The sequence below is a fragment of the Falco cherrug genome, chromosome 12, assembly GCF_023634085.1.
Source record: "Falco cherrug isolate bFalChe1 chromosome 12, bFalChe1.pri, whole genome shotgun sequence".
Classification (NCBI taxonomy): domain Eukaryota; kingdom Metazoa; phylum Chordata; class Aves; order Falconiformes; family Falconidae; genus Falco; species Falco cherrug.
This window is the reverse complement of record NC_073708.1, coordinates 7,457,885-7,484,430: the sequence shown is the minus strand read 5'-3', so window position 1 is coordinate 7,484,430 and position 26,546 is coordinate 7,457,885. Positions and strand designations below refer to the sequence as shown.

At 52.5% G+C, this 26,546-nt stretch overlaps 1 protein-coding gene across 4 annotated transcripts in view; it reads right to left on the bottom strand.

Moving 5' to 3' along the window:
* LOC106630938 (zinc finger protein 501-like) overlaps positions 1 to 26,546 on the bottom strand; it is a 53,250-nt gene that overhangs the window by 12,524 nt on the left and 14,180 nt on the right. For all 4 annotated transcript variants that reach the window (XM_027800637.2, XM_055724893.1, XM_055724894.1 and 1 more), the window contains 7 exons: positions 25,909 to 26,094; positions 25,269 to 25,457; positions 18,756 to 18,892; positions 16,856 to 16,986; positions 13,905 to 14,020; positions 6,209 to 6,543; positions 627 to 776 (listed from right to left, as the gene is read on the bottom strand). In XM_027800637.2, the coding sequence (XP_027656438.2) occupies positions 26,056 to 26,094 (39 nt within the window). In that variant the 3' untranslated portion in view covers positions 627 to 776; positions 6,209 to 6,543; positions 13,905 to 14,020; ... (2 more) ...; positions 25,269 to 25,457; positions 25,909 to 26,055. The remainder of the gene's footprint in view (positions 1 to 626; positions 777 to 6,208; positions 6,544 to 13,904; positions 14,021 to 16,855; positions 16,987 to 18,755; positions 18,893 to 25,268; positions 25,458 to 25,908; positions 26,095 to 26,546) is intronic.

Sequence of the window (26,546 nt, the reverse complement as noted above, 5' to 3'; positions counted from 1 at the left end):
ATGCAGAAATCAAGGCTCAGTGCATAGAACCAAGGGGGAGCTTTTGGTCCCCAAAAGTTATCCTAACAACATTAGAAAAACTAAAAGACATATTGGAGTAACATTTTGAAGAGCACCTACATGGCTGCAGGGCCCTGGTGCCTTGTCAAGGGGTAACATGGGCTGGTAGGACCCTCACGTTGGACTTCAAGCAACAAGTTGTAGGGCTAGCACCCACTCCATTTTTTTCTTAATTTCTTAATTCTGCTTGCTCTTTAACGTTCAAGCCAGAAAGCCCATCACCCTGTCCTGAGCAGAGGGAATATAAATAGGGCTGGCTACCACTGAAGCAAGCAGGACTGGCTCCGTGCGGACAATAGGGGAACCCATCCTGGTTCCAGTTTCCTGGCACTTATTATGTGACCTTTGCATTAATTAATGTGCTTTGACATCAGGAGGACCAGACACTCGTTCATTAGAGTTAGCACCTGCAGTGACAGCATCGGCGGGGAATACCACAGGCAAAACAATATGCCCATTTGTCCAGAGCCCAGCACATCACAGGCAAGCACACAGAGGGCAGCCTCCACCCAGGGCCCACCACAGCCCCCCAGGGGGGTACCTCTCCCTCCAAGGACTTTGCTTACCCATGCCACTGTCATAAACACGCAGGGCCGCTGCAGATCCACCTTGGCCACCTGGCAGAGTGAGGCACCTTCCTGGCGGCCATCAGAGAGAAGATGGGGTAAGTGATAGCATCTTGGAGGCCAGACTGGGAGATGCAACCCTGGGCACTTCTGAAAGACAAGCAAAGCCCAAGACAAAAGCATTTGGAGAGCCACACTCATTAGAGACGAGACTGAGGTGTTTTTCACTTGTGTGATGTGAGCTGCTATTCATGGTTCCTCATTAGGACTCAAATGACCTGTGGACCTATCCCAACTTTTGGTTGGCAGTATCTGCGCCCCTATCAGCTCGCGATCATCCATTGGGCAGGTCGCTAGAGGAGGGAGGTGGAGGGGGAAAGCAAGCCCATGCAATTATAAACCAGGTCCTTCCTTGTGTTCAGCCTCAGCTCAGTGGACATTCTCCTAGGGTGACCCAAGACACTGACCTGGGCCTTCTGCCCTCTTCCCATACACTCCACAGTCTGGCCAAGGCCAATACCAAGAGATTTTAATTAAAACTTATTTCCAACAACAATGGTGGGCATTTTGTCTGTTAATTGCAGAACAGACAGCCTCTCAGCAAACCGAATGACTGTCCAGTTGGCCAGTGTACCCTTTCCAAGCCAAGAGTTGAGAACATCAGCATGGAGCACAAGAACGGTCTTTCATAGTAAGGACACATACAAAACAAGAGGTGAATGGTCATCGCCATCATTAGGAGGTAAAAATGAGAACGTTTCCTTCTGCTGGGTAGGAGTGGAAACTGGGCTCAGAGCCTGTCTCTGCCACACTGAAAAACCAAGATGGGAGAAGGACAACCACATCTGACCCTCGCACGTATTTCACCTTTGGAGCAACAAGGACAGCTGATTTGCTTTGCACTCACTCCACTCTAACTTCTTCTAGAGAAAGGATGATCAGATGTGTACCTGCTGTTCCAGAGATCTTGGTGGCTCTTGCCCCGAGGTTTTAAGGTCAACAGAGAGGCCTTGTCATGAGAGTCCACCAAGGGTGCACCTGCCTGTTGCATGACAGCATGCAGGCAGTGGCTCCCAGGCACTGAGATCAGTGGATAGTCAGAAGCCCTTCTCTGTCACCTCCAGAAAACATGAAATCCTATCTTACCACATGTTGTTGTTCCTCAAGCTCAAAGACTTGGCGTTCTACACTGCTGAGTTTCATATTGTTCTTGTTGCTCCTGTCTTCGAGGCCATCCCATTCTCTTTTTGTAACACTTACAGCTCCCTGTACTGTTGAGAGCCCGCGGCTCTGCCTCACTCACACAGTCAACGTTGCTCTTCTACTTTTTTTGGTCATTCACAGAAATATGAAATAAGACAGGCCCCGAGGCTGACATCTGGGTAGCTTCAAAGAAACCTTCCCTTCTACCTGACACTTCCCCTTGCAACACCAGCCATGGCCACCTGATGTGCAGTCATCCCGGATCCACCTTCATCCCATTTTCCAGCTGCATACAAATCCACTGGAGATGTTGCAGCCTTCCCTGAAGGAGAACAGTTTGGCTTCTCCAGTGTAGCCCAACCATCTACAGCAAGGATGGGCATCCTCTGCATCAGAGCACAGGTTTTGGTGGGGATGTCAGAGATGGAAGGAAATCGTCCAGCTATGGCATTTCTCTCACTGAAAACAACTCTGGGCACACATGTGATGGGCTTGGGCTGTGTTTGGTGACGCAGCACCCAGCTCCTACAGCATGGAGCACTGTGCAGAAAATCTACACCAACCTTGCCAGGAAAAAGCCTAACATTGCTCACCGTACAGCCCACCTGGGCTGGACACCACCCAGCTGCCAAACCCACCTCCCTCAAGCTGTCCCCTCATTAGGCTGATATAATTACCTAATTGCACCCTTTCCTTAGGCAGAAGTAAGCTCAGAGATGCTGCTCCTACAGAGCGTTGCTGGGAAGCTACTGGTAATTAGAGGGATATTTTTATAACCTATTCTGAGTGCCTCAGATCAGAAGAGTGGATCTAGGCATGCACAAAGCTGTGGTGTGTATCTAAAGCATGCTGCTCACGCTCCTCACGATTAAACATCACCATTAGCACAATTCACTTGGCAGACAGGAAGACCCCAGCTTCTGCCTTCATCCTCTGCAAGGGCCACGGCTTCAAATGTGACATGGTTTCAAGGGCATCGTGGTTGGTTTGCTGGCTCAGAGTTCAAGCCTGGCTTTGCCTATAGGGGGGTAGCACAGAAAAATGATGTGTTCTTTAGTGACAGCACAAAACAATTCACCTTGAAGATAAAAAGACCACTCCTCTCTGCTTCTGAGTATGGCATATGCTTCAGGAAGCTGTATTTTGGTCTTTCTGCCATAAAATAATTGCCAGCTTTCCCCTGGTAAACAATACAAGTGTGTTTGTAATTGAAGGATGTTGACTGGAGGATGAAAACAAGCTGGTAAGGAAAGTTTTCACTTTCAAATGCTACAGCTTTGCTGTTTGGAAACTTTCACTATTTCATGTTCTCCTCTCCAGCCAATTCACATTTTTATTTCAATCTTTATAGCCCCAGCCAGGCACTTCTGTACGGAGCTGTTGTTAGTGTGTCATGGATAGCAACACATACCTAAGGGAAGGAGTCAACGGTTGCTGGAAACGGGCCTGGCTGAACTCCCTTTCCCCCTCCCTAATCCAAACGGCCCCCAGCTTTGGAAAAGTTTGCCTCCAATTCTGAACTTGCTTGGCCCCAACTGCTATAAATAGTTGGAACAAAACCTCCCGGGCCAAATGCTCTGAGTGTTTAGAAAGCTTTGATCCTGCACTGCTCTTTGAGAGCTTGAGCCTTTTCAGCTCGTGCAGCTTGAGCCCATATTGCTGCTCACAGCAGGGCCAGGGAGCCCTGACCACCAGGCTGGGAAGCAGGGGGGTGTCGAGCCTTGTGTGCACCCCAAGTGCAGACCCTCCTCACCTATCCCATGGCAAACGAGCATCAGTGCAAGAGCAGAGGACAGGGCACTGAATGGGAGCCACAATACCCGTGCCTCGAGTCCATGGACCTCCCTGAGATCTGTCCCTTGGCTGGAGCTGGCAAGCAAAGCCGCCTCCTTGCTCCCAGCCGCCGTGTTTGCTTTCTGTCCCCATTTTCCTGCGGGTTGAGGGTGCTTTGCTTCCCCCTCCCCTCCCTCTGGGTGTGCCGGGCTCTTGTGCCTTGGCACCACTCGCCTTGGCCAGAGACAGAAGTGGAAAGACACAAACATCAGGGGGAAAAAAAAAAACCCCAAAACAAAACAGAAAAAGGGCTGCTCTTGCAGTATTTCCAACCCATCAAGCCCGGAGTGGGAATCCTATGAGAAAGCTGGCTCTCACAAAACCCCAGGCCAAGAAGTTTGGGTAAGTGGTCCCAGGGTTTGCATCCCCCCCTGTCAAGATCCTAATGGTTTCAGAGGAACTCAGCTCGGGCTCTGCTGGCTGCTCAGGCTTGCAGGGGTGCACAGCACCAACAAACCAGCAGCTGGACCAGGCACCTAGGCATGCTGCTCCTCAAGCTTCCCCTGCCCAAGGCTGGTGCGGCTGCATGGGGAGAAAGCCCCACACTCCTCCCCAGCCTTCACTGACCCCAGCCCTCGTACAGCTCCAGCCACCAGCTTGTTCTTCCTGCCTGGGCACAAGACAAGCACCCTGAAGGCCACCCCATCCTGGTTTTCCAGGCTCAGTGCTGCAGCGGGCAGCACCTGCCTCTCCTACCTCTGCACTTCCAATGGGGTTTTATGTGTGTGGCTCAAAGCCTCTAAGACCCCAGCCAGGAAACCAGCTTTCTGCCCAGGTGGCTTCTTCCCTGCCAAAGCTCTTCCTTTTGGGAGCAGAAGCTGGCAATGCCATTGCATGCAGCAGCACAAGGCACGTGGCGGGGCCGGGGCAGGGCAGCTCAGGATAACTCACCAGCAGCGCCCTGGAGGAGAGGGGACCTTGCCGCCCACCATGGCCAGCAGGACAGACAACCTGGACAGAGGTGCAGCACCAAACCACCTACCCTTCGTGCTGCTTTAGCAGTGACACTGTTTCCTAGGAGTTCTGCTGCAGCCTCGCACTTGGCCTATCCTTGGTTACAGGCCACTTTGCTCCAGAGCAAACCCCACTTGAAACTCCTGGAAGTGTTTCAAATCCCAGCAGTGAGCGTTTGCTCCCTGCCTTCTCACCTCGCCCTGCAGCAGGCTGGCAGTGGTGAAATCACAGCCCTGTGGAAATCCAGGGGAGCTGGCACGTGCTTGGGCTGGCACATCTCTGGGGAGCCAGCTTAGCAAATACTGCGTTGGGAAACGGCTGAGCTCAGCCCCATTGCCCTCTGTCACTGACAGGCATCTACCACGGGGGCTAGAGAGCCTGGAAATTACTCCTCAGGGGAAGTTATAAATAAAGCAGCCCAGCTTTAAGGGAGCACTGAAACCCCACACACAGAGCCCACCGCAGAAGGGACCAGCATCTGACCCCTCTCCTTCCCCCACTGCATCCCATGGTGCATCAGATGGGGCTTGGTACCTCTGCCTGGGACTGCACCCTGTGGTTACAGCAAAACCCCTGCAGGGGACACTCAGCCCAGCTGGTGTCCACACGGTGTCCAGCCTGGCATCACTCTGGAGCGCCCATCCTCAGCTCTCCGAGGCCATAGGGCTTGCCGCCTGAGCCCTGCCAGGGAGCTTGGTCCCCTTCTTCCCCCTCACTCCTCACCAATGTGATGGGGCAAGCCTCACCCAGCTGCGAAAATGGCTGCAGCGCCCAGAAACCCCTCTGGGTGGGCTCCCACAACTCCCTGCATCCGAGGCCGAGGCCACGGCACCCTGGATGGGGTGGCTGCTCCCCAAGAAGCACATGGAGGGACAGGCTGCCCCAAGGGGGGTTTGGCATCCCGCTGCCTCGGAGGCGAGGGCTGGCTCGGGGCTTTGTTTTATGTCCTGTTTATCCTGCTGAGAGAAACAGAGGAGTTCAGTGTGCAGGAATCTCGCGCCCTCGCCCCGCTCCCCCGCCGCATGAAAGCTGCTGAGCAAACAGGACGAAATCAAAGGCGCTCGCGCCCCGCTGGCAGCCCGCTGGGTTTCCGCACCGCCGGCCCTGCTGCCAGCTCTTACATAAGCCGCCAGCACGGCCCAGCACCGTGCTCAGGGCTTTCTTGTTGCAAATCAAGCAGCTGCCCCAGCAGAGCCTCTCCAGGACCCTGCAGCTGTGCTACCCTCCCTGCTCGTCGGGGAAGACCCCTCTCCTGCCTCTTCGCCAGCCTGTTGGTTTATTCCCCCCACCAACAGATAAGATATGAGACCTCGGTATGTCTCATATCAACAAACAAGATATGGGCAGCCCCTCGATATACAACCATGCTACACTCAGTGGTCGTTGGCATGGCAGGGCATGGGTGGTGGGTGATGGCCAAGCTGGGCTGTCCCCAATGCACCCCACAGTCCCCAAACTCCACCCAACACCACCAGCTGCCACCATCTCATCTCATCTCATCTCATCTCATCTCATCTCATCTCATCTCATCTCATCTCATCTCATCTCATCTCATCTCATCCTCTTCAAGACTTAGCACTGGGGCACGTTACCTTCTCCTGCTGGAAAAAGGCAATGCTTCAGCCCAAATCTGAGCTCTGTAACATCAAACCTCACTTCTGCTTTGCACCCAGAGCATCACAGGGGCAGTCACAAGAGGTTTGGCACCAGTGGTGTGGGTGTGCATCCTCTCCACCAAGCACAGCCTGAAGCACCAGGGCAAACTGTCCCTGGCTTTCTTTAAGGGCATCCTGATCCCGTCCTCTTTGGCTCTCAAGCAGTCCCCAGGTGTAAGGGTGCCCCCAAACACATGCCCTCCATGGGTTATGAGGACTCATTTCCACCTCTCTCCAGGGCATGACCTCTCAGCAGAATAGGAACGAAAACCCTGCGGACATAAAAACACCCAGGAAAGAATATTAAATCCTCTCTGTATATATATGCCCCTCACCATCAGGCATGGCCTCACCTTCCCCTCCAACACAAGGTTATTCTCCGATTTAACAAGGTGACAGCTGCCAAAGGAGGACAAGGAAGAACGCTGTCACGCTACCTTCTCTGTTCATCCCTACCCCTTTTTTGCCATCGTTGCATGCCTTTCACCACAGGAAAAGGAAGAAAGCAAAGTTTTGTGTTTTGAGAGGTCACTGAGAGCCAGTGTGGGAGCAGAGGCAGCTCCCAAGGCTCCCATGCCCCCACTCACTCATGCAGCCACACCAGTCCCCCTGCCCTGTGGGGTATCCTGGGAAGAGCTCCCCAGACCACTGCTTCAGCAGCTCCATCCAACATCACCTAGACCTGTCATCCATCAGTCTTCAGCAACACCCTATCGTCCTCCACCATGCAAAAACATTCTTACTTCCTCCTTTTTTTTAAAAACTCTTTAGTAATTTTGGATCAAAAGCAACTCAAAAAAAAGTATCAAAATGCCGTTTTCATGGGCTTCACCATCACTCGAACCTAATAGCATGGCAGCCCTGTTTACCTGCACACTCCCTGAGCCCTCAGTGGGGAATTACACACTTTCCAGAATGCACAGGGGATGGATTAGATCAAATTAACTCATATGTGGGGCTGCAGCAGGATCAGGCAAATCCAGGCTTGGCTATCTCTCTTTAGACTACATCTTGCAAACAGAAAGGCTGGAAACAATTTTGCTTTAATTGTTTTTTAAAATGCAGCCAGCAGATGGTTTGGTAACTTGAATTCATGACCCCTTCCACAGCTTCAGGCTGCTGGACTGGAAACCAAACCCAAGCACAACCCAGGTAGCGGGGCACCCATCCTGCCTGCTTTGCCAAAGTGCTGGCCATGATGCCCAGGACAGGATTGCCCGGGCTGGCCAGGAGTGACACCTCAAGGTTGCCAGGCCATCGGCTGCTTTTGTTGCATGTCCTGTCTGCAATGCCCAGCCACCAGCACCAGTGGAAAGTTGTCTCCATTTATGGCTGTGGGGTCTTGGCTCAGAAACTAGCCAAATGGCACTTGGGCAGCCCAGGGCTGGCACAGACATTAAGCAGGCTTGTGTCCAGTCCCAAGTGTTATTTTTGGTTGCAAAGTATCCAGGCAATGTCCTGAAGAGCACTCGCTTAGCATAGGACAGCCAGAAATAAGAGACAATTTGCAAGTGCACCACAGCCTGTGGTGTCAGGGCCACCATGCTCAGAAACACCCTAGTAAGCCTGGAGAGCCCACGAGTACATAACATGGTCCGCATTTTCCCTGGAGAACACGGCATGGTCTCTCCAGTGCACAAGGGGACAAGCCCTGCCCACATGTCCTTTTGTACTCCTTGGGGGCTGTTTCCATGGCCTGGTGCCCGAGAGCATCCTAGCTGCTCCTGAAAGGCTCATAGGTTAGGCAAGCAGAATCCTTTTCTTGCTGGCTCTCACCCCGACCTGCTGTGTGACTTCCCACTAGTCCCTTCACCTCTCCTTCACCACAGGACTCACAGGATTGCTGGGCCAGTGTCCACAATGCCTCCATGCCCATCAACCTGGGAACAGGGACTGACAGGGCTAAACACTGGTTGCAGACCTGTGCACTACAGCAGGGTTTTAATACATCCAGGCTGACTCTCCTGACCCAATTATTCTTCATGCGTAGTCCCCACCACTCTACGAACACCTACGTGCTCAGCATCCCATAGTACCCAGCTGTAGAGCTCTGCCTCCAAACCAGCCACATCACAGTGCAGAAGAATTCAGGCTGTTCTGAGAACCTCGCAAACATCTCGTGAAGCAGGCTTGTTTTTCTGTTACAAAGTAATTTGAAATTCTTGGAAGGCAATCAGGAAAGTACAAAGTATTCCAGCTCAGGACAGCCTGAGACTCATTCCTTAGAGGCACAATGGTTGTTTACTCAATCCCTCATACATTAATATCTAAAAATTCATGAGTTCAATTGTAAACAAGAAGTACTGGCTTTACAGTGTTGTCTATTTAACAATAGTGATTCCAGCCTGAATGCTGATTTTGTTGTTATCTTTCTTTTAATCTTGCTATCAGAGGGTCAAGATCTTGCAAAATTATGGGAAATATTTCAAGCCCATTTATTTCTGGTTTTGAAATGCATCCCTCTGAAACCCAAGGCCAAGGAAAGACTATTTCAAATCAACATTGAAGAGTACAGGCAGAGAGAAGAGCTGTTTGTGCCAGCACTGTCCTCTGGCTCAAGAACAAATGAGGAAAAAGCCAGCCACAGATATATTTGTGCTGGAAATCTGTGGAAGATTCCTGACAGTTGAGAGGGAAGGTCCCCAAGGCAGTCTCCTTAGGGGACCAGTGGACACAAAGTAACGTAAACCCAACCTGTTTCCAAGACAAAGCACAACTGGCTTCTGGAAGCACCTATTTCAGCAGGTTGCTTGCGGTGAGCAGAGGTCTCATCTGCATTCATCAGTCCAAAGACTCTAAGACCAACATCCAGGACTCTTCACAGAACTTCATCTGAGGAAAGCCTCTGAAACTGCATCTCAATGGCAAGATGGCAAGCCCAGCTCCCTCTCCCAGAATGAACTGTGGGGGGTGACCTGTGGATGGGCAGGCCCAAAGCGTGGTGGTGAGTTAAATCCAGTTGGCAGCCGGTCACACCTGGTGTTCCCCAGGGCTCAGCCTTGCGGCCAGTTCTGTTTAATGTCTTTAACAACAATCTGGATGAGGGGATCGAGTGCACCCTCCGTCACTTCGCAGACAACGCCAAGCTGGGCAGAAGTGTTGATCTGCTTGAGGGCAGGAGGCTCTGCAGAGGGACCCGGAGAGGCTGAATCGATGGGCCCAGGCCAGCTGGATGAGGTTCAACAGGGCTCAGTGCCGGGTCCTGCAGGTGGGTCACACCAGCCCCACGCAGCGCTACGGGCTGGGGGCAGAGGGGCTGGGAAACTGCCTGGGGGGAAAGGGGCTGGGGGTGCTGGGCGACCACCAGCTGAACGTGAGCCAGCAGTGTGCCCAGGTGGCCAAGAAGGCCAACAGCATCCTGGCTTGTACCAGAAACAGCGTGGCCAGCAGGAGCGGGGCTGTGACCGGCCCCCCGCACTCGGCACTGGGGAGGCGGCACCTCGAACCCTGGGGTCAGTGTCGGGCCCCTCACGACAAGAGGGACATTGAGGGGCTGGAGCGTGTCCAGAGCCGGGCAGGGGCTGGGGAAGGGGCCGGGGCACCAGGCTGGGGGGGGGGGGTTCAGCCTGGAGAGGAGGGGGCTCAGGGGGGACCTTATCGCTCCCTACAGCTGCCTGACAGGAGGGTGTAGCCAGGTGGGGGTCGGTCTCTTCTCCCAGGTAACAAGCCATAGGGTAAGAGGAAATGGCCCACATTACACCGGGGGAGGTTTAGATTGAATATTAGGAAAAAATATTTTCACTGAAAGGGTTGTCAAGCACTGGAACAGGCTGCCCAGGGAAGTGCTCGAGTCACCATCCTTGGAGGTATTTAAAAGACGTGTGGATGTGGCATTTAGGGATAAGGTTTAGAGGTGGACTTGGCAGTGCTAGGTTAACAGTTGCATTCTATGATCTTAAAAATCTTTTCCAACCTAAACGATTCTATGAGGATGGAGAGCCTGCAGGATGGACATGGTCCAGCGCTCACTGGAGCTCACCTCCCCTTCCATCTTTGCTGACTGGCACTGCCACAGGCCCTTCTCGTGTCAGGTCTGTGCAGCCTTGAGCTCCCTAGTTCGTCCCACTTACAGACCTCTCCCTTTTGGGTCTGATGCTTGCCAGAGGGAGCAAGCTGAGACCATGCCCGGGCTCCAGGAGGTTCACCAGGACATTCGTGGCTCGGCTGGCGGTGTTTCCTGGCTTCTTTATAGTCCTACATAAACACACTGTTGTTTCAGGCACTATCGAGTCAGGGAACATGGTTTTAGCTCAGCCTTCTCCTCTCTTCTGAGCAACAGATACTTGTTTAGGTAGCCTAAACAAGGTGCCATCCACCCCTCTTGCTTGCAGAGTCAGAGCAGATCAGCCAGCTCCACCCTGATGCTTTCTCACACTTGTGCAGAGCTCAGACACCTCCACAGAAACCTTTGTTCCAAGTAAGTGAGGAGAAACAAGTCAGAGAGTACTTTCATGGGCAATTATGACTGTGTGTAAAACCCCAGCTGCTTCTTCTGGGGACAGAGTCTCAGGCTGTGAGGCAGCAGGCTGCTTGCTGATCTCAAGGAAGTGGTGCAAGAGGAGGGGGGAGCTTCCTTGAGCAGGAGGTTCATGTGTCTTTATCTTTGCTGCTGTCAAAGGGCAATAGCTGAGATTGCAGTGTCTTGGAAAGTCTGCATGCAAGCTATCTCCCGAGGACATCAACAAGTCTGGAAAATCACCTTCACTCTCTTGATAAAGGTTTCGGTGAACAAATGAACTCCAAGGCAGGTTTCTAGGGAGCAATCACCTCTACTGGCTAGAAATGCATCAGCTTACATTTGAGTGAAGCCTTTGGGCTTGCTCGAACTGCAGGTGCCGCCTGGAGATACACAAGCCTGCTCTCCTGTTGAGGTTCACCACTGCTTCGGCTGTAACTTCTACCCTGCAGAAACTAGCCAGGCAGGTGGGGTTTACAGGGTGGTCATCCAAGCGCTGCCAAATCACTATCCAAGGGCAAGAGCTCTCAAGACAAACACAGATTTCAACCACTGAAGAAATCAGAGAGGCAACACTCCACAATCCAATTGCTCTCCCTTCCTGCTCCATGACAGACAGCAGGACATACCATCCAAGAAAGTCCATTTGAACTTTACTGCTGCCTCTTCAGCCAGGAACTCCACTTGAAGTCACTATTGCATTGAAACCTGCAGTGCTACAGCAATGCAAGAGGTAGTACCTGTCCTGTTCACTCCAGCAAGCAGCTACTACCATGGGCACCATGGAAACATCCCCTTCAGGACATTTATCCCTATGTCTGCACACAAATACCCACTGGAAGAGCCCAAAGCCTGCCTCCAAATGCTGGCCCCCTGCCTGCCTCACCAAGGAGGACACAACTTGCACCAAACCCAGGTAGGAGCAGGCTGATGCCACTCAGGGTGATAAATGCCTTGTTCTAATGAAAAAAACCCAACCATCAGACTGCCTCAGGCTATGGTGGGAAAGGCTCCTTCTGCTCCCTGCGTGGGCTGGGGGTACCCCCATCCTGCAGCCCGTGGGCAGGGTGGGAGCTCCTCCTCGACCGCCTGCAGTGACCACAGCAGAACACAAAGCCAAACTGCTTTTTTATGGCTTTGCCTGCCCAGATCTCCGGCTCTCACCCATCCTGCCAGTCAGCCAGTCCACCCCAGAAGGCAGCTCCCTGTTTGTCTTGGATGACCTCCTGCCGGACCACAGCTTTCCATAGCGCGGCTTTTCTGCACTGCCAGAGAGCGGATTTCCTGCCGTTTGATCTAAATTTGCTCATCATTTCACCGAGTGCCTCCTGATTTCCCTCATCAGACCCAATCTTTCCATCAGGGGGGTGGCCCTGCAGCTCGGGGCCCTTTAGCAGGGAGCTGGGGGGGAGGCCTGGTGGTCAGAGCACAAATGCTGCTGGTCCATGCCTCTGACCCTGGAGCCTGAGGGGTGGAGAGGACCTTCCCTCCCTTCCCAGGTGGATCAAGTGTGGACATGCAGTGCCCTCTGCCGATGTGGGAGATGCAGGAAGCAGCAGCATGAAGGGCTCAGCAGCTTTGCAAACCTCTGGACAGGCAGCCTAGCCTCCAGCCTCCCTGCTAGCTCTTTGCTAGCAAGGCAGGCAGTACATTTCTCTCTGCTGACAAACTGCCATTCATCACAGCTCTTGGAGCAGCTGTTTGAGAAGCCAAGTTGGTAGAAGAGGCCCAAGTGGTCCCAACAGCGAACTCCACACCTGCAGGTTATAGCTACCTAAAGAAACCAGGACATCTTCACTACCCTCTGCAGTCCCACCCACCAAGCTTGAGCAATGCTTTCCTTCCCTATGCAATGGGGAAGGGGACAGCCTGGCAAGACAGGTGAAGTGTTAAGGGACAAGGAGCCAGCACCAGGGACAAGATAATGTTCCCTTTCCCCTTGACCAGAGGCTCCCTTTCCCAAGACAAATGTGCTGCTTTATCTTGAAATAGTGGAGGGAAGCAGCCACACTGGGAGGACAGGGTGGTGGTTCAAACTGTCCTGGGGAGCAGAATAACCTTAACAGGAACCAGGTGTGAAATGGAGCTATCGCCCACGCCAGGACCTCAGTGAATTACTGCTCTTGCTACAGAAGCCTTCCTGGGAACACAAAGATAGACATTAATTAGTCTAAGACCCTAAGAGGTCCTTTGTGACGTTCCTGCTTGCAGGACTGTAGGTGAGGTTAGCTGTAGCCTAGCATTGTTAGCTGCAAGCCTGCTACCCGTGGACTTAGTGGTTGTGAGGAGTGTTAGGTGGGTGAGTGTCTCTGCTGAGTTCTTCTGCACCAGCCAGGGGAACTGCAGAGTGAGGGCAGCTTCCTGCTCTAAACAGAGAGAGCATCCCAGCTGGCTTGGTTGGAGTTGGTAGAGCCCTACTGAGACCCTGCATGTGTGACGGACCTGGGCTGCTCCAGCACAGAGGAAGCCAAGAGCTTGGCACAGCCCCCAGACCACCCTGGATCCTGACCATTGCACTGGAGCAAACCTGGAGTTGGTCCTGAAGCAGTGCCCAGCCATGGGGCTGGCAGGACACCCACAGCTCAGAGAAGCTCACACTTGAGGAAACTACTTTGTTTTTCTTTTCCTCCACCCTGTCAAACCCTCTCCAATTCATTTGAGGGTGAAGAACCTCAAGTGAGGCTTAAAGGCCACAATACAGGCAGCAAAGTCCACTCCTAGTTAATAAGATTCACTTTAAGAGATAAAGGCCTATTGGCATCTGGAGAATGACAGAGGTTTATAACACTGGCAGCAATCTGACCCCCAGCAGGTTTACGTGGCACAAGCAATGTCCAGCTAGATAGTCATCTCCTGGTCCTGGACTGAAATCGGCTCCTTCCCCTAACTGCAAAGGCTGCATATTCCTTATCTCCACCACAGGGGAAGGTCACCACTAACATGCAATGCATTCAAGTTTTGATTGTTTTCCCCTCTCCATTAATTTTTCCAGGACTTCTAGGTGATCAGGACACAAAACAAGTGGAGAAGGATCTGGCTCAGTACGGTACTTGATTCCAAGGCAGGGAGGGTTTCCTCATTTCTAGCCACAGCTTTTCTAGCACTGCCAGTCCCCTTCTCTGGGTTCCCACACTCCCTCTCTGCCATCGGTCCCCGCTTGTTACACATCACACTTACCATCCTCTTGGACAGAGGAGACCTCTGCGCCTTCGCATTGTGCCTCAGTCAATTGGTGCTCCTCCAGCTGAGACAAGTGTCTCAGCAAAGGGCTAATGTGAAACGTCAAGTCTCTCCTATAAACCAAAGCATAATTTCAGAGGCGAGGAATACATGAAACCACACATAGCATTAATGCAGAGCCCAGCTCAAAAACCTCAGTGCCTCTCTTGGGACCTCTCACTCAGTCTGATCGCTCTCTCATAAGCACCGTTTGCAATGTTTTGTGGATGTATCAGCCCAGAACACTTCTCCTGCCCTCAAAACACAGCTGCTGCTGCAGCAGAGCCTGGCTGCTGTTTAACGGATGACACAAATGCCACGCTTTAGGTAAATGTAAAAAGAAAACAGAGCCACACAAATTCTCTCAGAAGAAGAAATTAGGCTCAGGCCACACAGACCTGATGCCTTCTGGCATAAAGCCTTAATTTTTTTTAAGAAGAATCCCAAAACCAGCACCTTCCAAGGCACTCACATTCTTTAGCACAGAGCCAGGGATAAGCTGAGGGTGGGTGACAGGGGCACCATGAGGATCCATCCCTGTTTCCCTGACCCACACAACCTTTTGCCGAACCCCACCTCTGGCCCCAGCGTGCCGAGAGTGCACAGTCAGTATCTCTGTATTGCACCTAATCAGAAGATACCTGGCCAGGATGACCGTCACCCCTCTGTGCACAGTATCTTCTTGTTACCTCACACCCGCTGTAAAGTGCTGGCAGGAAAAGTGCTGAATCAGGAGTGTTCAACTGGAATAAATTAATTTGTTTTCTAGCACCGGCATGGCCCTGTGCCAATTTGAAGCACTCCTGCTTGGGGAGCACAGGATGGCCCCAGTAAGTGCAGTTCAGTGCCTCACTCCCTGGTGAATAGCTTGGTCCCAGCCCAAGGTGACATGTGCTGGAGCCACGCAATGGGGAGGCCAAGGGGACCCGCAGTACACCTCTTGACAACTCAAAATCACTTCCCAGTACCTTTTGGCCTCTCCTTCACAGGCCTGCAATGAGGTGCCTTGGCTGCTTATGTTACATTGGCAGCACCCTGGAGCTCCCAACTGCACCCAGGGCTGATGCCAGCCCTGTTTTCCGTACTGCTGATGCAGTAGCTAGGATGTTGTTAGCTCGGGGAAGTCAGCAAAATGGCATGGCCACTCCTCAGGAGCCTGCCCCGAGCAGGAAACCAGCTCCCATTTCCCTGAGCTCAGCAGCCCTACCTGATAAAGGATGGGATGGAGCCTCTCAGAGAAAAGGGGAAGAGCGAGCTTCCAGCACTGGCTCTCCTCCCATCAGATAGAGAGCGCACGGCTGCACAAAGTCCCCTGAGGTACAGCTCTGGGATGGCCCCATGGCCCCGAGATGCGGCCAAGCCAGGCAGCAACAGCGAACAGCCTGGCTTTCCACCCCACCATGGCTCTGTGGGGCACGGAGCGCTCCCTGAGCATGAAGAGATGCGGCCACCTGAGCCCCCCAGCCTGCTGCACCCCAAAAATACCCACTGGCAACGAGGTGAGTCAGGGAAAGGAGGCATGACACCCTGCCAAAGCTTGTGTCCTGGCCACGCCAAGCCTTTACCAAGGCTCAGCGGTGGGAGCAGCTTCACCCCACTGCTAGAAACAACAGCTGACCAGCTCCGTGGTGACTCCAGTACCCATTCACAAGCACACTCCCTGCCTCAGTTTCCCCAGCTGTCAAAATCATACCCCGCAAGGGTGTGGCAAGAGCCAGCCTGGGCTTTTTCATATCTTGAGGCTACTCCAACTGCAACCAGTCCAGTGTGGGCAGCCCCAGAGCAGCCTTTCCCTGGCAGGACGGGAGGGCAGCAGGCAGAAAAGGGTGTCCCTGCCTTCCCCCTCGCTCACCTCTCCCACCTGGGTGGCCACAGGGAGCAGGGACCCAAGATAGCCCGGGGCCAAGGAGCACCTCTACCAGGTATCCAGTGCTGCTTGAAACTCTCCAGCGTCTGCTAAAGAAGCTGGAGCCACTGCCGAGAGGGTCACTTTGTCCGGTCCCTAAAGAAGCTGCAGCCACTGCCGAGAGGGTCACTTCAAGTTGTCAGCACAGCAAACATCTACCTGCATCCCTGCCTGCCTGCATCGTTCCCTGCAGCTCTTGCAAGGCGACATTGCCATCTGCTGCCTGCTGCTCGGCAGGACACGCCAGCCTGCCTCTGCCACCCAGGCCTGGTTCTCCTCCATCCCTGCCTGCAGGGGACTGTCCCTGCAGAGCCCCTCCAGCACGGAGTGCCACAGGCGCTGGGGCAGCACCCACGCCACCATCTCCACACAAAGCCACGGCTGGCAGATGCCCCACTGACACCAAACCATGTGGGCAGCACAGAGCTGGCAGCTCCAGCCCAGCAGCAAGGAGCACAAGGCAGCCGCGCTTCAGTCCCACCAAGCACCACCATGTCCGCCCTACCCAAGGGCTGTGTACAGGGCTGGTACACCCCTTTGCAGCTAATGAACATGCAATCGCCCAGCAGCACAGGGACAGCAGAGCAGCGTCCCATGTCCCCTGCCAACAGGCTGGCTTTGCAAGTACCAGCCTTGCTGCTCTTCGAAGTAAGACCCTGGCACGGAGCACTGCCCTCAGCTCTGCTGGTGACTCACCCGCTGAATGGGAACACACCTCCAGCTCTTCTGCCTTGGGTTCTTCATTTGGAAACACAAAGATGGTATTTTTTAACTCACAGCCACATCAAGAGATGTTCACTTATTTTAAACTTTGAAGCACCTACATATTGTTTCTACAGCTTAAGATAGGAGATGCCATCAAAGGGAGGAGAAGAGTAGTAATTATCTGCAGTTCAGAAGTTTAACCTTTAGAGAAGGAACTGGGTTTTCAGCTATACTTGTTAAATGCTTTTAATCTGATCTTTTCTAAGAGGCTGTGGAGTTTGTAACTGAGATTACCCACCTGAGACAGGAGGTGTCCACAAGCAGGCCTGGGTTTATAGGTCACAACACAGACTAAGGCTGAGGGTTGCTCTAACCTTCGAGAGGGACAGGGCCATGGAAGATGACATGGGAACACATTGCTGGAGGTTACTGCAGGCAAAAAACAGAGGAGGAACATGAATTCCCTTTCCCAGTTACTTACGTGACGGTGGGGACTATCCCCAAAGCCTGGCTGAGAATCAGCAAGAGGCATCACATCATTTGACCTCTGCAGGGATCTAGATGACTTCTTATGTGAGTTTACAAATGCGGCAGTGCTTCTGTAGGAAACAGCATACGATATTGTTTCTTGCATTAACTGGTGCAGAAAGTTGGGGGGAGCAGCTACCAGCACTGAGGCAAAAGCGGGGTATACAGCGGGCTTTGTGCAACTGCTGTTGTAAGAGGTAGAAAGTGGCTGATGCGAGGGACTGCAAACCTTTACTTGGAAAGCAGTGAGGGCTGAGAAGAGCCCTAGTGTGAACAGATGCAATCCTCATTATCAATTCCCACTTTATATTTGAACAGCACTTGCATCCACTGAAGTGGGACCTGCCAAAATACAGAGTGCTGGAGGACCAGCCAAGCCCAGCAGGTCCAGAAGGCTGATGGCTCTGCTTTGAAATTCCCTGGTAGGATCCAAGACAAGTGCTAAGCAATACACTCAAAAAGAAATGTTATCCAAGATGTGGGACGCAGCCTCTGGACTGAGGGAACTTGCTTTGTAGGTCAGCTGCCATGGCAGAAGATGGAAAAAAAGAAAGGATCAAACAGGGCTGGAGTATCAGTACTAAAACAGTCATAAAGAAAAAATAAAATCTAATTTTAAAGCATTTTCTCCACCTACAAACAAGATTAAATGCTTTTCTCATGGGGATGGCTATGTCTCCTGTTATCAACAGGAGCACAACAGTGAGCACAAATCTATCGAGTGCATCTGTCACGTCCACTTTAGGGCTGCAGCGAGTTACCACAAGAGATTAGTACATTCACACTCCAGGATGCTGAGATTAACCGAGGTGTCTGAGCTCCCTTTGCTCTCAGGTCCTAAAGGGTGCGGAAATGCACAGTCAAAACCAGCTCAGGATCACCAACCTAACTGCAGCCTCGGAGACTTGAGGGAAGCCGAGAGCCGGTGTCCCTTGTCCCCAGTGTCCTGAACAGACCATCCGGACACACGCTGACTGCTGGACAGGCCACCTTGCCATGCACCTTGGTGCTGGTGTGCACGTGGCCATGAGGGACAGTGCAAATGAGTGAAATCAGGCTTGTCCAAGAGCAAAATCACCTTTGAGGGGAAGGTCTGGCACCAAGATTTGCTGTTCAGTTGCTAAATGCTGAGGTGTTATTTCCTATGTTTTCTGCCCACGTGGCCTGAGACATGCAGCCTGCCCAGTAGCTTCCCCCAGATCCCAGCCTCCCCAGTTGCTGGCATCTGAATGTGCCACAACCCCAGTGCAGCTGTGGTAGAGACCCCCAGCAGCTGGCTTCGGACATCCCCAAAAAGCGGGGACATCCATGCCAGAAGTGCTTAGGACAGCCGCTCCAGCCGCCTTGTCCTGATGGCCCGTGTGGCTGGGGGTCTCCTGAGACAGCCCCAGGGGAACCCAGCCAGGGTGTCCCCTCCCTCTGAGCCTGTAATTTGGGTTCCCATCTGCCTTTGTGCCTCTGACAGCTCCTGTGATGGGCCTGGGAGCAGCTTAGACAGGGTGTTATTTGGGCTTCCTCCCACCATTCCTCTGTGGGCAGCCAACGTGGTGTTTATCCCATAACCTAACACTGGTAACCAGGGAAAACACCAGGCAGATCTCAGATCAGTCCAGGGACTGCAAGGAAAAACGGAGGACTTCACAAAGAAAAATAAAGAAAAACGCACTTACCTGCGTGTTACAGATTTCGTGACACCTTTTTCTTCTTAAATCACTGTTTTCTCACCCAGTTGTATGTCATTGTGCTTCCTTAGTATATGGCATCTCATAAGGTATTTTCTTGGCTGCATCTTCAGCACAGAGCTCTGCTGCAGTGAGAAACCAGCCCAGAACACGTTACTCACAGACCCGAGCGTGGAGGACAGTTTGTTGTATTTTCCCTGACAACATTTGTCCCCTATTTCAAGAGTCTGAAGGGGAGAGTGATACACAACAAAATTACCTTTTTCTTCTGCAGTATTTCTTTTTCTTTCAGGCTGGCCATAGCAGCATGCCTGCCCCGAGCAGGGAAAGAGCCGTGCATGGGGAGGGACCCCCCCCAGATACCCCAAAACACCCAGCATGGCTGGAGGGGGACAAGCAATGCCAGGGTCACCATGGCACCATGCCAGCCTGGCACTATTTTTGGCAACCTGTGTTAGAGAGGGAGCTCCAGCCCTGGTCCCTGCTCTCTTTGCAGCTTGTGAACAGGCTTCAGCTGGCCCCAGTGATGATGCTCCTCTCACCATAATGAGCCAAACCTGCTTCCAACCTCTGCAGATCTCTTCCCGTGACTTTCTCTTGCCCTCTGGTTTTTAAACCATCCCCAGCTTGCATTCAGTGACAGCTTCCCTACAGGTTCAAGTCCTATCACTATTCCTCAGGCCAAGAAAAATCCCCTCTGCTTCACAGAGATGCTGCCAAGACCTGGTGAATGCTTTTTGCTGGAATGGTGTGGTGTGCAACAGGAGGGATGGAGAAAAAAAACTACTGGGAGGAGGATTCACACTACCAGGAGCAGTGATGCTAACGTATGGAAAATACTGTTTGGGGAGGCAGTTCGTATAAAAAAAGCCAGTGATATAAAATCACATCCCCACAATCAAGAATGATTTCAGCCCCTAGGAAAGCAGCAGTGCCCTGCTGAGGCGGCCTGCTCACGGCTGCTCACCTATGCTGTCGCTCGGCAGCGACCTCGTGGCCCAGTTGGCTCTGACTTCAGAAATGGGTTTGCATGTCTCTGGTTTCCTGTGGGCGCCACAACGTTAATTCCTTTGAGTTACTGGATCCAGATCTGTCTCCAAGACACATGCTCTCATTTACTGCGTGCAAGTTGTCCAAGAGAGGAAAACCAGAGGAAATGAGCACCCAGGGAGCAGGCAGTGGGATGGAGATGGTTTTGTCATAGTCATACACCCACCTGGTGAGCGGTATTGTGCTCTGGACTGTCTTCAAGATGCTCTGAGTGCAGCCTGGGGGTAACTACCCCTTCCCACATGCTCCCCCAGTTCCTGACAGCAGGATCACATTCCTGTATTTGCACATGCAAAACCCTGATGAGCAGTGCAGGACTGGAGGCTGCTCTGTAGTGGTTTTGTTGAAATATTACCTGTTGCCAGGACTTTCGGGGATTTAATTTCTGCTAATCCCAAATAAAAATTGTAGGCAGAGGGTCCTCAGTGCTGAGACTGCCTATGAAGTGAGTCAGCTCAAAACAAGGGGAAAGGTTTGATTCTGATGCCAGAGAGGAGACAGAAATCCCTGCTGTGAGGAAGGGAAGGCTAAGCAGAGTGTGCAAGACAGGCAGTAAGAGAAGCAGGGAGGAAAAGCAAGAAAGCTCCCACACTGGACTCGTGGGGAGGGACTTGCATGGTGGCCAAGGAACAACCAGATGGTGACAAGCACATCTTGAAGCAGAAGAAAAGCAGGGATTTAACATAATGCACTGGAGATGAAGGTTGCGGCATGAAGTCCTGGGAGGAAAACGCAGGAAAAGCACCCAGTGAGCCCTACTGATGGTGGGGGTCTCTCCAGCAGAAGTGGCAATAACATCTAAAAGCCAGGAGCAGGCGAAAGCCTCCTGGTAGGTGCAGCAGGAGGCACAAAGTGAGCAGGCAGCCAGTGCTCTCCATCATCGGTGGGGAGGAGGAGCAGGGAAGGGCTCAGGCAGGCAGGGCAGCCCTGCTGCATTTCCTAGGCTGCTTTCTTCGATGCAGGCGGCAAGGCTGGGATGAGGGAAAAGGGCCCCACCTCTGGAGGCTCCGCAGCTGGGCCACTGGATACAGAAGGGTGAGCTAGACACCGACATACTTGCACAGCATGCCCTGCACCAGCCCCCCTTGTCTCCCACTGAGGGGCCCAGGGGGCTGCTCCTGCCCCGCTGGCTGCCCGTCCATGCTCATCCATCAAGGTAAGGCTCTGCCAGCTGGAGCTGGGGGGAGGCAGGGGGGAGGCAGGCAGGCAGGCCTGAGGGTGATGAGAAGCAATGTGGGTGGGGGACCCCAGACAGGGCACAGCCAAGAGGCTGCTGGGCTCTGTTCCCCTCTGCAATGAGACCTCCAAATGCCCCCGGCAGCCCCTTGCAGACCAAGGGTGGATTATGGTCTCTGGAAAGCTGCTTCGGAGAAACAGGTTCGCCCTCGCGGGGTGTGTGTGTGGTTTTCCTGCAGGTCCTCTCCCTTCTCTCTGCAGCAGCAGGCTGGACAGCCTGTACACACTCCCCCATAGCTTTCCCCTTGGGGAGCAAGGACACAGATAAAAGTAGCGCTGGCATTTCCCAGTGCTCGCAAGTGCTGTCTCTGTCAGCAGCAGGCCCGCTCAGGCTCAGCCAGCTGGCTTCGAACTACCCAGCAGCCTCTGAACAAGGCTGATGGGGGATACTAGTAAATCAGCATCCAAAGAGGAATTCACTGCACCTCCTGTCAGTGACAGGAATGGAGCTTCTCCCTTTCTCTGCTGGGGTTTGCAGCTGGTTTTGCCTTCCTGAGAATCGATTGCTCAGATGCCCCCCTCCCCACACCCCAGCCCTGCAGCAGCATGGGGAACAGACACACGTTGCTCTTCAGACTCCACACGGAGCATAAGCTCCTCAGGCCATTTTACCCATGCGCATGAGCAGAGCCCGCTGACCTGTTTGCAAAACTGCAAAGAGCACTGGTGAAAATGCACTGGTCACATGCCAAACCTCCCCTCCTCGGCACTGCACATCCCACAAACAGCAAACCCAGTGCTTGCTGGCTGCATCTGGCTCGCAGTCAGGGTCTGATTTTAATTCTCTTTAAATGTTCTTCATAAAAGAGGGGAGTAGAAATGTGGGTGCACTGCTGCTGCCATGCCTAGGGGCAGGAAGCAGCTCGGCTTGCCCACATCCACTGCCAGCAGCACACAGGACATCTGCTCTGCCGAGCCAGCCCAGTGGGCTGTCGGGCAGCTTTCCCACCTTCACCATCACAGCTACATGATGTCGTCCTTGGTTTCTCACCCTCTTGCTGTTTTTCTTTCTCTGGAAATGCTCTGTGTGGCCACATGACCTTTACTAAGATGATACTTTTTTATACTGCATGATTCTGCATTAACATGGAGCTCTTTTCTCTGCTGGGCCCCTCCAGAACAGAGGAAGCGGCTAGTGCTCGCTTGGCATTGTAACATGTGATCTCCTTAGCCATCAGGAGAAACAGCCACCGGATCTGAAATCTGGCAGAGTATCAGGGCCTCCGTAATTAATAACATCTGTGTTTTGTTTCCTGGTGATTGTGTATTTAAAAAAGTGGGAAAATCGTGCAGAAAATAAAAATCCATGCTTTCAAATAAGCATTGTAGCCATTAGAAGAAGGAAAAAGGACATCAGATCTAAGCATAAATCAATGTGACCAAAGACAAGATCAGCCACATTAAGAAACAGCTGCCTGGTTGCTTTCTGTGCCTCATGCTCATCATCCCCTCCTGCTAAAAATCCAGGTCCCCTACAGCAATGGCTCAGGGGGTGGAGAAGCCTCAGAGGCATCCATGCTTGACACAGGTGAGGAGCACAGCAAGCCCCAGGCACCCTGAACATCTGGACCAGGAGTACACCCATGGCAGCCTGGAGGAGAGGAAGGGGATCTGACATACGGCAATGCTGATGAGGAGGAAACCAAGGAGAGCAACTAGAGTGGTCCAGGGAATGGCCCAAGGGAGATATGCCAGGGGACCCATTGTGCCAGGAAGGTGAAGTCTTCTATAAAACCTTTACCGTTGTCAATGCTAATGGCGTGGCCAGGAAGCTGAAGCTGCTGGTGAGCTCATCTGAGTGGTGAGCTCAGCTGCGGGGAACCCTTGTGCCAGCAGCACACACCCCGGATGGATGGCAGGGCCACCAGGCTCTGTGGTGCTGAGGACACTACAGTGACCCTGGGCAGCAACTCTGGCGTGGCACCCAGAGACAGCCACTCCAGCCACGTCACCTGGTGAGCATCAGCTCTCACCAGCACAGAGGCCATCGTGCCAGGGGGTCTGCAGAGGTTCCCCCTGGAGGAGCATTCCTACAAGTAGCCCAGCAACTTGCTGAGCCACCAAGAGATGCACAGCCCGATGCCTGTGAGCTCTGCGGCAAAGCCTACTCGCACCAGGGCACGCCGCACAGCACCACTGCCTGCACACGGGTAAGCAGCCCTACCAGTGCCCTGACAGCAGCACAGCCTTCACCCAGTCCTCCCACCTCGCTTGCCACCACCACACACACACTGGCAAGCAACTTTTTGCCTGCTCCCATGCCTTCACCTGCATGGCCATGCTCAAGCGGCACCCGCCAGCCCTGGTGGTGCGTGCACCACCAGTCCTTCTGCATGGACGGTGACATCCCCCAGCACGGCGCAGAGGAACCCTGACTTTCCCATCACAAGGACAAGTGGTTGAGGGAGAGCTGCACAGTTAGAGGAAAACCAGGCTGCAAGTGCCTCTGCACCCCAGGGAGCCCCCAGCCCATGGCTGACGGGGAAAGAGGAGGTGGTCAGCAAAAAGCAGGCTGATCTAGCACTGGGCAAAGAGGCAGAGCTCAGTCACTCGTGCATTATTTATCTCTGATTACTCTCCCTCCAGGACAAAAAGGATCCCAGCTTGGCTGGCATGGCATCCGCCCCCCTGGCAAGGCTGAGCATCCTGCCCCAGCCGTGCAAAGGTGCTGTACACGTTCCACGGGACGGTGAAAATCCCAACACCTCTATGGGTTAAACAAACACACACTGGGTTTAAATTCCACATGGAATTAAGTGAGGAAAACTAAATCAAAGCCCAACCCTCCTGTGCTGCCAAACAGATGAGCACCGCAATACACAACCCTTTCACACAGAGTATGCTGGATATGGTAATTACAGGCAAAATATTTGCACCCTCGCTCTCCTCTCTGGAGAGCCTCTTTCCAAAGCAGAAGTGCACCGAGTGTTCCTACAGCAATAAGCTGTTTTCTGAGACCAAAACAGGGACTAGACAGTTGGTAAAAATGGTTTCTCTCAGGTAGCTGGTAGCTGAGGCAATTAAAAGAAAATTAAACTGACATTTCTAACTTGTAGTGTAAGGGAGATGTGCAGTGGTGAAATAATTAAAAGTTACTGCTGGGAACATATTGTTTTCACCTGTCTACTGTGAAGAACAAAAGGGCAAGAAGCATTTTAGGCGCTTTTTTTTCTCTTTCTTACTTGATAATTAACCGCTAGTTATTGCTGTGTCCCCAAATGCTAAAACCCAAGGGTTTTCCAAATGACAACAGAGATATTTAGAGGTCGGTACCTGATTTATTCAGCCTTACTTGGTGACAAACAACATCTTGCCGGCCAGATCTCCCTGCCCAAGTTATTCACATAAAGGGCTCCGAGCTTCACTGTCTGATTTAGAGCACTTGCCTGAAAGGCCTTTCCAGCAGCTGCCTGGGAGCAGCTCCATGATGAAGCTGCAGTCCCATCCCTTGCTGTCTTACTGCCCAGCATTATTTGCTTCCCACCAGTTACGTTGGTGTACCAGCTGCACCCGAGCCTCTCAGGCAGGGGAAGCAGTTCTCTGGATGGGAGCCCACCTTGGAGCATCCTCATGCAGATAGGGCTCACACTGCCAGTTCCTCCCAAAAACTCAGCTGGCCACCTCTGGGAGAGGGACTTCCCAGCTGTTTTTCACAACTCCACGAACACAGGGCTTGGGAAGGAAGATTCACCCCCCACCTACCTGAGGGTCCCATGGGGCCAGAGGTGGGCCTGAAAGACATGGAATGGTCAGGGGACACAGCAGATGCACCTTGCCAACCTCTTCGATTCAGCAAGGGCCCTGGCATCTGGGAGAAAACTGAAAGCCCCTTCCACCTTTCTCATTAGCTAAAAGCGTGTTATTTATTAATGCCTGCTCACCAACACCAGGTCTGGTCAGGATCCAAGACCCAGAATGCTCTTCATATGAACCTCATGCTTCTTGTCACAACCCCAAGTCATCCTTGACCTCATCATAACTTCCACCAGTCCCACTTGGCTTACACTTCAGCCCATCACCCAAGGGCACCCCTGCCTCTGGCCCTTCCTTCCATCGTTCCTGCTATGCCAGCCCAACACCATGTTCATTGGAAGGAGACAAGAACACTACAGGAAAGCTTCTGGTGGTGTTTCCCGAGTCAGAGTATCCCCAGATTTTAGTCTCTCTCATGCACAGCAAAGCTGAGTATACCCTGAGCTGGTGTTTAGCACTGACCTTCCAGAAGGGAGAACAGGGCTCTGCGTGGTCTTAGGACAAGTATCCCCTTCCCCCACAAGGGAAGCAGGTGTCAGATGAAGCCCAGAAACGTAGTGGGTTTGTGCTGCTCCAGAGTCCATATCACTCTGCTTCAGCCTGTCCGACCTCCAGCATGCCAGCTTTTCCAGGAACGGTTGGCGGACCAGTCTGGAAGAATAAGGAAGTGTCCTGGTTTTGGCTGGGCTGGGACAGAGTTAATTTTCTTCTCAGTAGCTGGTACAATGCTGTTTTGGATTTAGTATGAAAGTAATATTGATAACACACTGATGTTTTGTTGTTGCCAAGTAGTGCTTACTGTAAATCAAGGACTGTTCAAGTTTCCCATGCTCTGCCAGCGAGACACAGGGCACGAGAAGCCAAGAGGGAGCAGAGCCAGCCCAGCTGACCTGCACTAGCCAAAGGGCTATTCCATACCACAGAACATCACGCTCGGTATATAAACCGGGGGGAGCTGGCCGGGCATCAGCAATTGTATTGTGCATCACTTGGCTTTATTTCCCTTTAGTTTTATTCCTCTCCCTTTCTCTCTCCTTTTCATTACACCTGTTGTTGTTATTTTAATTATCAAATTGTTCTTATCTCAACCCATGAGTTTTACCTTTTTTCCAATTCTCCTCCCCATCCCACTGCAGGGCAGGAGAGAGAGCAAGCGGCTGCATGGTACTTATTTGCTGGCTGGGGTTAAACCATGACAGGAAGGTGCACGCTAGGCTGACTCCATCATTTCCACTGCCAGGGGTGGTGGTCATGTCTTAAAGGTCTGTACACAGTCAGCCAGCAAAATCTTTACAAAACAAGACAGAAAAGTCACTTAAACCTCTTCCTCAAGGTTGTTTCCTGATAAAAGAAGAAAAAAAGCAATTATAGCAAACTGTAAAATAAAAAGGAAGTCAGGTCAAAAGACAGGTGAATGCACAAGGCACTCAACAAGGCTCTGCACTGGAAATTTCTGAAAGCCCTCCCAAATTTGCTTCCCCCTCTTCAGTATGAACAAAACAGATCAAGCTGGGCCTTTCCCCGCTCAGAGCTGGCTGTCTTCCATCGCAAGAAAACGCATCAATTTGAGGAAGCACATCCAGAACGAGAGCCATCCTTGTTTCCAGTTTGGAGTGGAGCAAAGGTCTTTCGCTTTGCCACCTTAGTGGGTCAGACCTTTACAACAACACTGCTGCCAGCACTAACCCCCTGTGCTTTGGGAGGATGTCCCACATTGCTCAGATGTTACTTCTGGATTTC